Genomic DNA, 12,547 nt, shown 5'->3' with positions numbered 1-12,547 from the left:
ATTAAAATAAATGGAGGCGTTGAAGACCTGATACAGCTCCTTCAGGGAAAATATTCTTTAACTTTTGCATTATTTCAAAAATATTTCCTTACAAAAGAAATGCAAAAGTCAAATGTCAACAGCTTCGATTTTTAAAGTGCCATAGTTTGTCTTGAGTTTAAAAGGGTTAGCTGGAGTAAGTCCCATTCAAAAGCGCATTTAATAGTAGTCAGTGGAGTATCCAGAGTTTGGTTTATACAGGAAGGGTTTTTTTCTCACTCGGGAACAGTCTGTGTGTCATAAGTGAGGCAAGTCTCAGTAAGTATGCAATCTTGACCAAGACTAAGCTTGGCAGCTTCTGTCAAGAATCACAGCAATTGTCCAGATTTGAAGAACATCTTGGCAATAATTGGGATCTATAAACTGTTCACATACTATACTGAGTCACACTGTAAAATAATGTTTTTATTCTAAGATGGAGGATCTCTTATACCTAAATGCATAATATGAAGAGCAGAATATTCTTAAATATTTTGAGCTCATGATATTTCACCAAAAAAAAAAAAGTGTTACTGGACAGTAGAAAGTTGCTTAGCAACTTACAGCATTCTGAAATCACAAAAAAAAAAGCTAAATTGTTAATTATGTAAATATAATTTAGTGGTTAATTTGCTTGGCAGGAATTCTTCAAAACACATTCTGTATCACTGAGCACCGAGAACAGACAACTATATGACCTACATCACTAAACAAGTCATCACATTGTCACTGATCAGAACAATAAAGCCACTATTATAGAATATCCAGCATAAGAAGGACTTAAATTTGATGGGACATTACAAGTACAATTTTTAACTTTTCTATGGCATAATCATACGCACCAGTTGGCATATTTTTCACACATAATATGTATATTAATTTACTTTATGGGTTACATAAAATGCAGATGGCAAAAGTTCTTCTGTGGATTCTATTAAGCCCAATTTAATCTTGCATTGTGATAAAGGAAAATGCTAAAACAATTCAATTTAATAACCAGAACAACAGGAAGTATCCTACTGAAGTATCCTGAAATGATACGGACTAATAAAACTAAATTTAAAGACTACTTTTGAAATTTTGCTTAAATAGCAGGTGAGCATCTCATACAAAATATGATGAATCAATAGACTTCATCATTAAAAACCATTCTCCTGGGTTGGGGACAATTCAGGGCATTACTCCATGCTGCCTTCTTAGGAGAATCTTGGTAAATTGGGCACCATCCACTTCCACATTAATTGGTGAAAACTGAGAGTTTTAACTGAACAGGAGCTCCTAAGCTCCACCTCTATGTGTATTGAATACTCTAATGTATTTGTTGTGACTGCTAACAAAGATAACAGTTACTAATCACTTTCATAGTTACATTAGGTATACATATGTTACCCTACAAAGCTCTGAACAACTGCCAATAATAAAGTTACAAACATGACTTTAAAAATTATGAGCAAGTAGCAGTTTACCTGATAAATGCTAATGATATAACATAATCATTATTAACAGTGATAGTCCAGTCACAATCTCTGCTGTGGGGATAAGGATGAGGGAAGTTTGGTGAAAGTATAAAACCTGATGAGCCAGTCAAGTTTCCTCCACAGGGAGCTGTGAATAAAAATAAATTGGAATTGAGGAAAAAAGGTAAGAGAAAGAGAAGCAAGTACCAGCAATCTGTTCACTGACATTTAATGTCCTCCAAAAGTTAAACAAGAAACAAGTGAAGTATTTACAAATCTTTAATAGAAACAAAAAATGTATTCACATTTCCCCTTAGACAAATACTAATACTATTAAGTGAAGCACTTGTTTTTGAACACTGTGTCCTTTTATGTGCGTGCATAACATTATCTCAAGGCTTTTCTGAAAATACTGTGAACTTGAAAAATGCTCTGGCTGCAGACAAAAAAAAAACTTGACTGGATAAGCTTTCCACTTTCTACTTCTTGTTAAAGGCATTCTAAAAGAAGCTTCTTAGGTTATGAAATATGATCTACTTACACTGATAATGCAACTACCTGCATTTTAACCAGACAGCACTGATTAGTAATTCAGATCAAGACTGATATAACATAAATGAAATTCAACAAAAACATTCTAGTAAATGCAGTTTTCAAACTCAGAGGAAAATAAAATATCTTCCGAGCACACACAAAATAGAACAAACACATTTCTCTGTGTGATTTTGAGGTTCCTAAATGTTGTGTGTTTGTGGCCCAGAAATGTAAAAACTTAATAAAAAGAATGAAGGTATCACTACCCTCATGAAGTTTTGTACTTAGCATTCTTTAACTGAGACTTCATATATGAACAACAGAATAAGCATGTTTTCCAAAGATCTTTTTTGAAAGAACTTCTAAAATTTTATTCAAAATATTGTAGATAAGATTTATAAAGGCTTATCATTTTGCAAAATTGAATTCCACGAAGTGATCATCTGCAGTACCAGGGAAAGGAGTTGATTGCTCAGGTCTTCTGTAACAGAGATGCTGTGAACTCAAAGGTTACTTAAATCACTTACAGAATCATAGCATCACTTAGGCTGGAAAAGACCTTTAAGATCATCGAGTCCAACCGTAAACCTAGCACTGCCAAGTCCACCACTAAACCATGTCCCTAAGCACCACATCTACACATCTTTTAAATACCTCCAGGGACAGTGACTCAACCACTTTCCTGGGCAGCCTCTTCCAATGCTTGACAACCCTTTCGGTGAAGAAATGTTTCCTAATATCCAATCTAAACCTCCCTTGGCACAACTTGAGGCCATTTCCTCTCGTCCTATCTCTTGTTATGGGGGAAAAGAGACCAACATCCACCTCGCTACAACCTCCTTTCAGGTAGTTGTAGAGAGCGATAAGGTCTCCCCGCAGCCTCCTCTTCTCCAGACTAAACAACCCCAGTTCCCTCAGCCGCTCCTCATAAGACTTGTGCTCCAGGCCCTTCACCAGCTTTGTTGCCCTTTGGACATGCTCCAGCACCTCAATGTCTTTCTTGCATTGAGGGACCCAAAACCGAACAGTATTTGAGGTGCAGTCTCACCAGTGGCAACTACCGGGGGACGATCCTACTCCTGCTGGCCACACTATTTCTGATACAGGCCAGGATGTCGTTGGCCTTCTTGGCCACCTGGGCACACTGCCGGCTCATATTCAGCTAGCTGTCAACCAGCAACACAGGTCCATTTCTGCCAGGCAGCTTTCCCCATCACTCTTCCACAAGCCTATAGTGTAGCACGGGGTTATCGTGACCCAAGTGCAGGACCCGGCACTTGGCCTTGTTGAATCTCATATGATTGTCCTCAGCCCGTCAATCTAACCTGTCCAGATCCCTCTGTAGAGCCTTCCTACCCTCAAGCAGATCAACACTCCCACCCAACTTGGTGTCGTCCGCAAACTTACTGAGGGAGCACTTGATCCCCTCGTCCAGATCATTGATAAAGCTATTAAACAGAACTGGCTCCAATACTGAGCCCTGGGGAACACCGCTCGTGACCGGCCGCCAGCTGGATTTAACTCTGTTCACCACAACTCTCCGGGCCCGGCCGTCCAGCCAGTTTTCTACCCAGCAAAGAGTACACCGTCCAAGACATGAGCAGCCAGTTTCTCCAGGAGAATGCTGTAGGAAATGGTGTCAAAGGCTTTATTAAAGCCTAGGTAGACCAAATCCACAGCCTTTCCCTCATCCACTAAGCGGGTCACCTTGTGATAGAAGGAGATCAGGTTAGTCAAGCAGGACTTGCCTTTCATAAACCCATGCTGACTGGGCCTGATGACCTGGTTGTCCTGTACATGTCGTGTGATGGCACTCAAGATGATCTGTACAGATCAAGGTGATATGTACAGATATAAATCAAATGAGTGGGAAATACACACAGTATTTTCCAATGTCACGAGAAATAAATCACAAGTCTCTTAAGAATTCAAGTAGTGCAAGTAGAAAACTTAAGTAGATTAATGTATCCACAGTTACAATACATATGAGTATAGTCTTTCTACATTTTACATATTTTTCTTATATTAAAAGGGAGTAATGCATAGCTAAATTACCTCAAAGATAAAAATAAAATTAGAATCTTCCATTATATTTTGGTACTATAAATGGTAATGAATTCCAAATCACCATTTTCTGTAAAAGCAGTTAGAAGCTGAAACACCGACTTGTTCTAGGAACACATAAGTATTATAAATCAATAGTACAGCAAATACGTATAATAATTTTTCCAGACCTAGCACAATTTTTTTGCTTCTCTTAACAATCACCAAATACAAATTTTATCATGATAGCATTTTCTCAGAGGTTTTCAGTTGCTAGAGAAAGTTCCATTAGCTACAAGGGAACAGGTTGGAGAAATTTCATTTAGTGCAAAACATTTACTTAGTTTTACAATAAGGATAATAATGGCAATTTCTCTGTATTCACAAGATTATTGTTTCTAATCAGAAGCATCTTTTATTTGATGTTCTTTTGTTACAATTCTGAAACAAAGTAAGATGAAACCATTACAAAACAATATGCTTCCTTTAAATGTAAAAGAGGTCACTGTAACCTTCTATCTTGCTGAACTAAAAATTCATGCAAAAGTCTTGAACTGTGAGGTTATATGGAATGTAAAGGCTGCTCATCACCTGGAACTAGTGTTCTTCAGTATAACCCTGTATATTCATGCTCTTGAAGTACTTTAATGGTTCAGGCTGCACTATCTGCATATCTCAAGAATGAAAATGTAAAGAGTACCAAAGAGGACATTAAGGTTATTCACTGTAACCAAGCTTCACTGAAATGACCCCTAAACTGTATCAGTGTGATGATATTTTCTGAGGCACCCTGAACTTACATATGACGATACAAAGATGTTAACTCAAACTGTTATGTCCTTGTTGCAGACTACTTTTTGCCAATGTCTGCATTCATGATACTTTCCTGATGTGGTCTTGATTTAGTTTAATTCTCTGTTAACACGAAGTTGGACAGTCAAAATGTATTTTATTTCAAGGTATACCATTAGCAGCAGTAAAAAAACCATCAATCTTCAACTATCTCCCAGGTAGAATTTTCTTCAGCAGTTTCAGATTATTTTATTTTTTAATTCATTAGATAGTAAGTTGAGAAAGTCAACATAATCTAATGAAAAATACTATTAGACGATGTTGCCTTTTCCAGTTTACTATCTTCTCTAAAGTTGTTTAGACTTTCTTTCTCTGTGTGCTTCAATTAAATTCTTGTGTGTGTCAGAATCCATAATATTCTGAATTTAATGTGTGCAACTTTGTTATTAAGTGTCATAACTTTTTTTTTAACTGAGGGCAGACCAGCTCTGAAAACAAAGTTTAAAGGACACCTATCTTTTATAGTATTAGAAACAAAACCTAAGACTGAATAAATATAATAGTCCATCCAGAAAGAAAGGCAAATGTCAATACACTATGAAAAATGTATTTTTAATGTATTACACAGTGAAAACTAGATGTAGGTTATGTCAACCTGTCTTTACAAACCTCTGTGCAGACACAGTGGTAAGTAAGCACTGTGCCAGACAGTCTGCCTGTATGATGATCTTCGCATTCATTGTTTCTATGGGAGGAAGTACAGGTTGGGTTGTTTTTTATCTAAAATCTATTTAATTTTTCTGGAAGGCAACAGAGTACTATTCCAGAATTTTCTGGCTTTTACTTATTTATTTATTCACCGAATTACATCTTAACAAAAGAAACAGAACGTATGGTTTCATTAATTCTTTTTTAAAGAAGAGATATTAAGTATAGAATCATAGAATGACAGATCATAGAATGGTTTGCGTTGGAAGGGACGTTTAAAGGTCATCTAGTCTAATCCCCTTGCAATAAGCAGGGACATCTTCAACTAAATCAGGTTGCTCAGAGCCCCGTCCAACCTGACTTTGAATGTTTCCAGGGGTGAGGCACCTACCACCTCTCTGGGCAACCTGTGCCAGTGTTTCACCACCCTCATCGTAAAAAATTTCTTCCTTATATCTAGTCTGAAGATATATTTAAATAATCACAATTAAGTATGAAATAACTGCTGAAATATTCTTTGCATTGGTGTCATATAGATCCCATTTTGAGGAAAGTACCACTGGAATTCACTGATTCCAAACAACCTTTCCATAGATATAAAAATGGAAACCAAGACTTTGCATAAAACAAAACGATAGAAACAAACAAAACCAAGCTGCAATTAAAAGGAAAAACTTTAAAAATTGACCTATGAATTTCTGAAGAAAGTCTGAAACTTCTGGGAGACAGTCCTTACTTCACCTAAATGTATAGTAAACCTGAATCCTAAAATGACATTTTGCATGCCAGTATTTTTAATGAGCAAACTAAGCGAATACAATCATTTAAGATTCTGCTATCTAAACAAGACTGGATCCAGGAAGTCTTTGGAATGGAAAATATTTAGCTATTTTGGGCATCACAGACATAAGCCAAAGGACTATCTTTTGGCAGAGACATATTCTCAAATTTATAGTTTGTCAGAATATCTTCAGTATAGAAGAATCTCTAATTTTAATCAGTCATTCAAATAGTTGAATCAATATTTAACTTTTTGTAATTTTCCCATTGCTATTACCTTTGAAATGAAGATGTTCTTACAATTGTGTTACAGGCAAGACTGAAGGTATCTAAACAATGAAGGCAGTCCCACAGGTAAGAATAATTAACAAGTAAGTTTACCTAGTTTTGAGCATTAATAATTAGGAAGTTCAAGAAGATACTTTGGAGTGTAAAGAACTAATAAAATAAATCTAGAACATGCTCTTATTCTTCCATCAAAATGATATTTATTTTTCCCAAGACTTTGATAAACCCTGATGATGTTGAAGTTATGTGTAGAGTAAACCTTGTACAGTTTTGATTTACAGGCATAGAAACAACATAAGTGAATATATTGCAAGTTTGGCAAAAAACTGACAAACTTCAGAGTACTGAACTACAATAGACAATTTTGAAATCTTTGGGCTCTAAGCCAAGGTTTGCACACCCTACTTTAGTCTATTAGCAGCTCATGTTCCCCAAAAATGTATCATTATAGGAAATCAATATAAAATAAGTTCATGTCTGATATTTGGCCAATTAATCATCATAATAAGCATTCTTGCTACTCTATGTACACTAGGTGTTTGTGCATAAAGTGTGGAAATTACAAGTATTAGGTAAATGGATGCATGCAGTTAAGAATATCATGCATATTTACACATGTACTAAGGACAGAATGACAGGTGAGCACCTACATTTAATCTATTTAATAATATCATCAACTCAGTATTGATAATGATTAAAAGTGCTAGCACTGCTTTATAATAGAGTAATTATTTTTCAGTTGAAAAAATATTTTTAAACCAGCAATATCAAACAAGGTCAGTATGATACAATATATATCTGTTCCTCTGCAGAGACCAAGGTCAGTGAAGAAGGAGGGGGAGGAGGTGCTCCAGGTGCCGGAGCAGAGATACCCCTGCAGCACATGGTGAAGACCATGGTGAGGCAGACTGTGCCCCTGCAGCCCATGGAGGTTAGCGGTGGAGCAGATATCCACCTGCAGCCCGTGGAGGACCCCACGCTGGAGCAGGTGGATGCCTGAAGGAGGCTGGGACCCCGTGGGAAGCCCGTGCTGGCAGGACCTGTAACCCTGTGGAAAGGAGCCCATGCTGGAGCAGGTTTTCTGGCAGGACTTGTGACCCCTTGGGGACCCACGCTGGAGCAGTCTGTTCCTGAAGGACTGAACCCCCTGGAAAGGACCGACACTGGAGCAGTTCGTGAAGAACTGTAGCCCGTGGGAAGGATTCACGTTGGAGAAGTTCATGGAGGACTGTCTCCCATGGGAGGAACCCCATGCTGGATCACGGGAAGAGTGTGAGGAGTCTTTCCTCTGAGGAGGAAGGAGCGGCAGAAATAATGTGTGATGAACTGACCGCAATCCCCATTCCCTGTCCCCCCTGTGCTGCTTGGGGGGAAGGAGGTAGGGAAAATCAGGAGTGAAGTTGAGCCCGGGAAGATGGGAGGGGTGGGGGGAAGGTGTTTTAAGATTTAGTTTTTATTTCTCATTATCCTACTCTGATTTGATTGGTAATAAATTAAACTAATTTCCCCAAGTCAAGTCTGTTTTGTCTGTGATGGTAATTAGTGCATGATCTCTCCCTGTCCTTATCTCGACTCAGGAGCCCTTCCGTTATATTTTCTCTCCCCTGTCCAGCTGAGGAAGGGAGCGATAGAGTGGCTTTGGTGGGCACCTGGTGTCCAGCCAGGGTCAACAACACTTTGTGTGGTAAGTAGATAGCCACAGACACCAGGTCAGTACTGTAATATGTTTGCAAATACCTGTCTGCAGACATGCATAGGGAAGTGCATGTGCATGCATGCATATGCAAATAGGATGCAGAATTTATTTTGTAACAGCTAAGGTCAAGTTAAGTTTATTAAAGGCAAGAGAGTATCTGAAAGCTATACAAGTGCTCCTAGCAGTTGCAGTCTCTGCCTAGCTCCTCCCTGCAGTGTTTGCCCAAGACCAGACTACCAGGGATAGCAAAGCAGGAAGAATGCCCTTGTGGAGCTGATGTTCTCACAGTTGCATTGCCCACTCTACACCACTCTGTCCAAGGGCTCTTTTCTGATTATTTTAGGTGTCCTTGTTTTACTCCCCTCCTTTCAGACACTCCTTTCAAGTAGTTCTGCTTTGTACAGGACAGTAAGCACAGTATCTCATAATGACTCAGGGTAATACCACTGCAACTGGCCTATCCAATATTCTTCCACTTGCACCTCCTTGGAGTGGCCCATTTTCCTTCTTTTCTGCACCATCATACTTGCAGATCCTGTTTAACAGGTTACCTATCACAACCCTTAGGGAATTTCAGGTCAGCAGCTGCTGTCCTCTAAGACAAAATCTTCTATCACTCTACATCATGATATCACATTTGACTGCATTAAAGAACATACTGAAATAAGCATCGTTACATTATTTACCGAACTAGCCAGATGGGTAATCCCATAATTATTTATCACTCTATCTCTCCATCAGATTTTAGAAGCAGTAGTTTAGATATTATCTATATCAATAATAACAATCATAGAATCATAGAATCATAGAATAGTTTGGGTTAGAAGGGACCTTTAAAGGTCATCTAGTCCAACCCCCCTGCCATGGGCAGGCACATCTTCTTCTACTAGATCAGGTTGCTCAGAGCCCCATCCAACCTGACCTTGAATGTTGGATGTGGCATCTACCACCTCTCTGGGCAACACGTTCCAGTGTTTTACCACCCTCATTGGAAAAAATTGCTTCCTTCTATCTAGTCTAAATCTACCCTCTTTTAGTTTAAAACCATGACCCCTTGTCCTGCCGCAACAGGCCCTGATAAAAAGTTTGTCCCCATCTGTCTTATAATCCCTCTTTAAGTACTGAAAGACTGCAATAAGGTCTTGACGAAGCCTTCCCTTCCCCAGGCTGCATAACTTCAACTCTCTCAGCCTTTCTTCATAGGAGAGGCGTTCCATCCCCCTGATCCTTTTTGTGGCCCTCCTCTGGACCCACTCCAACAGGTCCATGTCTTTCTTCTAGTGGGGACCCCAGAGCTGGCTGCAGTACTCCAGGTGGGGTCTCACCAGAGCAGAGTAGAGGGGCAGAATCACCTCCCTCAACCTGCTGGCCACGCTTCTTTTGATGCAGCCCAGGATACGGTTGGCCTTCTGGGCTGCAAGTGCACATTGCTGGCTCATGTCCAGCTTTTCATCCACCAGTACCTCCGAGTCCTTCTCAGCAGGGCTGCTCTCAATCCCTTCATCCCCCAGCCTGTATTCATACCGGGGGTTGCCCTGAACCAGGTGCAGGACCTTGCACTTGGCCTTGTTGAACCTCATGAGCGTCACACGGGCCCACTTCTTCAGCTTGTCCAGGTCCCTCTGGATGGTATCCCGTCCCTCAGGTGTGTTAACCGCACCACTCAGCTTGTGTCATCTGCAAACTTGCTGAGGGTGCACTCAATCCCACTGTCTATGTCACTGATGAAGATATTAAATACTACCGGTCCCAGTATGGACCCCTGCAGGACACCACTTGTCACCGATCTCCATCTGGACATTGAGCCCTTGACCACTACCCTCTGGATGCGACCATCCAACCAATTCCTCACCCACCGGACACTGCACCCATCCAATCCATGCCTCTCCTGTTTAGAGAGAAGGACGTTGTGAGGGACTGTGTCAAAGGCCTTACAGAGGTCCAGGTAGACAACATCTGTAGCCCTTCCCATGTCCTCTGATGTAGTCACTCCATCATACCACGCCACTGAGTTGGTCAGGCAGGACTTGCCCTTGGTGAAGACATGCTGGCTGTCTCAAATCACCTCCGTGTCCTCTATGTGCCTCATCAGAGCTTCCAGGAGGATCTGCTCCATGATCTTCCCAGGCACAGAAGTGAGACTGACTGGCCTGTAGTTGCCCGGTTTTCCTTTTTTCCCTTTTTAAAAATGCCCCTTTTAAATGCCCCTTTTCCAGTTAGCGGGAACTTAACCAATGATTAGGATTGCCTCAGAATAGGTTACTGGAAGGCTACTATCTACTAGAGAATTTTGTAATTTCTTATTACTTTTCATCATGATTCAGTTAACCAAGTTAAATGCTTTCAAAATCCATTTAATACCAGCTATGTTAATCCGAATAGTATTAGAAACTGAGACAATATTTCCAGAAATAAATGGTACATTATAATTTTTACTAATGAAAATTTTGTTCTTTCTAAGGTAATGAAGACTGTTAGAGTAATTAGGCTACCATCTTCTCATTCTTTCCTGTTGCATCCTACTTTAGCCCTTGCATAATTTTACCTGATCTATAAATTTACTAGGTCATCTACCTGATATTTTGTATGTACGGGCACATGAAATTTAACCAAATCCTCCACACACTTATCACCATTTTTCAAGGTTTAAGGCAAAGCTAAAACTGTCATTGACACTGATTTTCTTGCTTTCTATGTCACAGATCATCAAATTATAAATGACATGGCCCTGAGAGGGAAAGGATGAGAACTATTATACTAACAACTACAGGGAAATACTTCAGTAATGTCCATCAAAGCTTTATACAGAATAATTTATCAGATGTGCAGTACTTGTATGCATTTGTTCTTCAAATAAAGTTCCTAGAGCAGTGTGATTCATTACACCAGAATTTCAAAATTTAGGAAAGCATTATTTGATTTTTTCTGCATACCTATACAGACTGGTGGATTGGGCTGCCAGAAGTACCGATTTTCTACCTGAATGCAGGTTATTCTCTCATCTCCTTGCAGTTCGTAGCCAGGGTCACATTGAAAAATGACAGTGTCTCCAGGTTCTCTTCCATCCCCATTTCTAGTTCCATTCATGGGGACACCAGGATCACGGCAGGCAGTAGCCACAGAACCTAGCAGAGAAGGGAAAAAATAAAATAAATTTTTTAAAAACTCAGTTTTTCATTCCATTTTTATCCCATTACATTTTCCTAATCAGGAAGCTCTGCAAATCAAAAATTTTCCTACTCCTAAAATTTTGAGAAATCATCCAACAATCTGCTGCTTTTATACTATTATTTTTTGTCAACTGCTTTAATTATTGGAAGTGTTTAATTTTTCATTTAATCTTTTTTTGGAAAAAATTCTGTGGAGCATTGTAATATGTAAAAAGGAAAGTAGGAGATTTCCTAGTACCCTGGACACTCAGCACTTCTAACTTAAAGGAATTTTTAATATGAATAATGGAAAGAATGGATTAAAAACCTCAGGTTGTCCAATAAGCTATGTTTGTACACATCTTCAGTTCTCCACAATTCTATAGTTCTTAAACATAAGTGTGATGTAACATTTAGTAGCGAATTTGGAAGTGAATTTCACTGATGACTCATATCTATACCCTTGCACATGACATATTTACCATGCTAGGCTTTTGTAATAATATTAAAGAAATTACCTACACAAAAAAATACACATGGTCTTAGCCTGAGAGAATATACAGCTATACATAATGCGTAAGTACAGGTTATTACTAAGACTGCACATACAATCACAATGACTACAAGAGAAGTATGGGAGATTTATAGATATTTTCCCCAGATTTAACATATGATGATCAACATATTATTTAATATATTATGCACCAAAATATGTAAGCTTACGTGAAAAGTAAGCACATCAATGTTTATTTAAGTAAATATTATTTCCTACTTACATTATAGAACTGCAACACATTATATGTATTACAAATGAATAACAAATGTCAGAGTTGCCCGTGGAATTAGTCCCACTGAGCTCAGCAATCTAGGTAACATAAACACAAAGTGGCAGTACTAAGATTTAATTCAGATGCCCTCTTTCTGGGAAGCTAATACCAGCAGACAGCAATGTGAATTCATCTGAAATGTGCATGGTTTATATATTTACTATGTTTTTGAAGAAGAAATCTTGGTCTAAATAGGCTATTTCCCTAAAAAAACAAGTATCTTGCTTTCCAAGACATACTTAATAAAAAATAAAA

General features: G+C 38.8%; 1 protein-coding gene across 3 annotated transcripts in view; it reads right to left on the bottom strand.

Moving 5' to 3' along the window:
- The window catches only part of CSMD3 (CUB and Sushi multiple domains 3), a 796,263-nt gene that overhangs the window by 228,951 nt on the left and 554,765 nt on the right, over positions 1-12,547 (bottom strand). For all 3 annotated transcript variants that reach the window (XM_075141259.1, XM_075141260.1, XM_075141261.1), the window contains 2 exons: positions 11,250-11,441; positions 1,485-1,623 (listed from right to left, as the gene is read on the bottom strand). In XM_075141259.1, the coding sequence (XP_074997360.1) occupies positions 1,485-1,623; positions 11,250-11,441 (331 nt within the window). The remainder of the gene's footprint in view (positions 1-1,484; positions 1,624-11,249; positions 11,442-12,547) is intronic.

Source organism: Calonectris borealis, chromosome 2 (genome assembly GCF_964195595.1).
Source record: "Calonectris borealis chromosome 2, bCalBor7.hap1.2, whole genome shotgun sequence".
Taxonomy (NCBI): Eukaryota; Metazoa; Chordata; class Aves; order Procellariiformes; family Procellariidae; genus Calonectris; species Calonectris borealis.
This window is presented reverse-complemented; position numbering and strand designations above follow the sequence as displayed.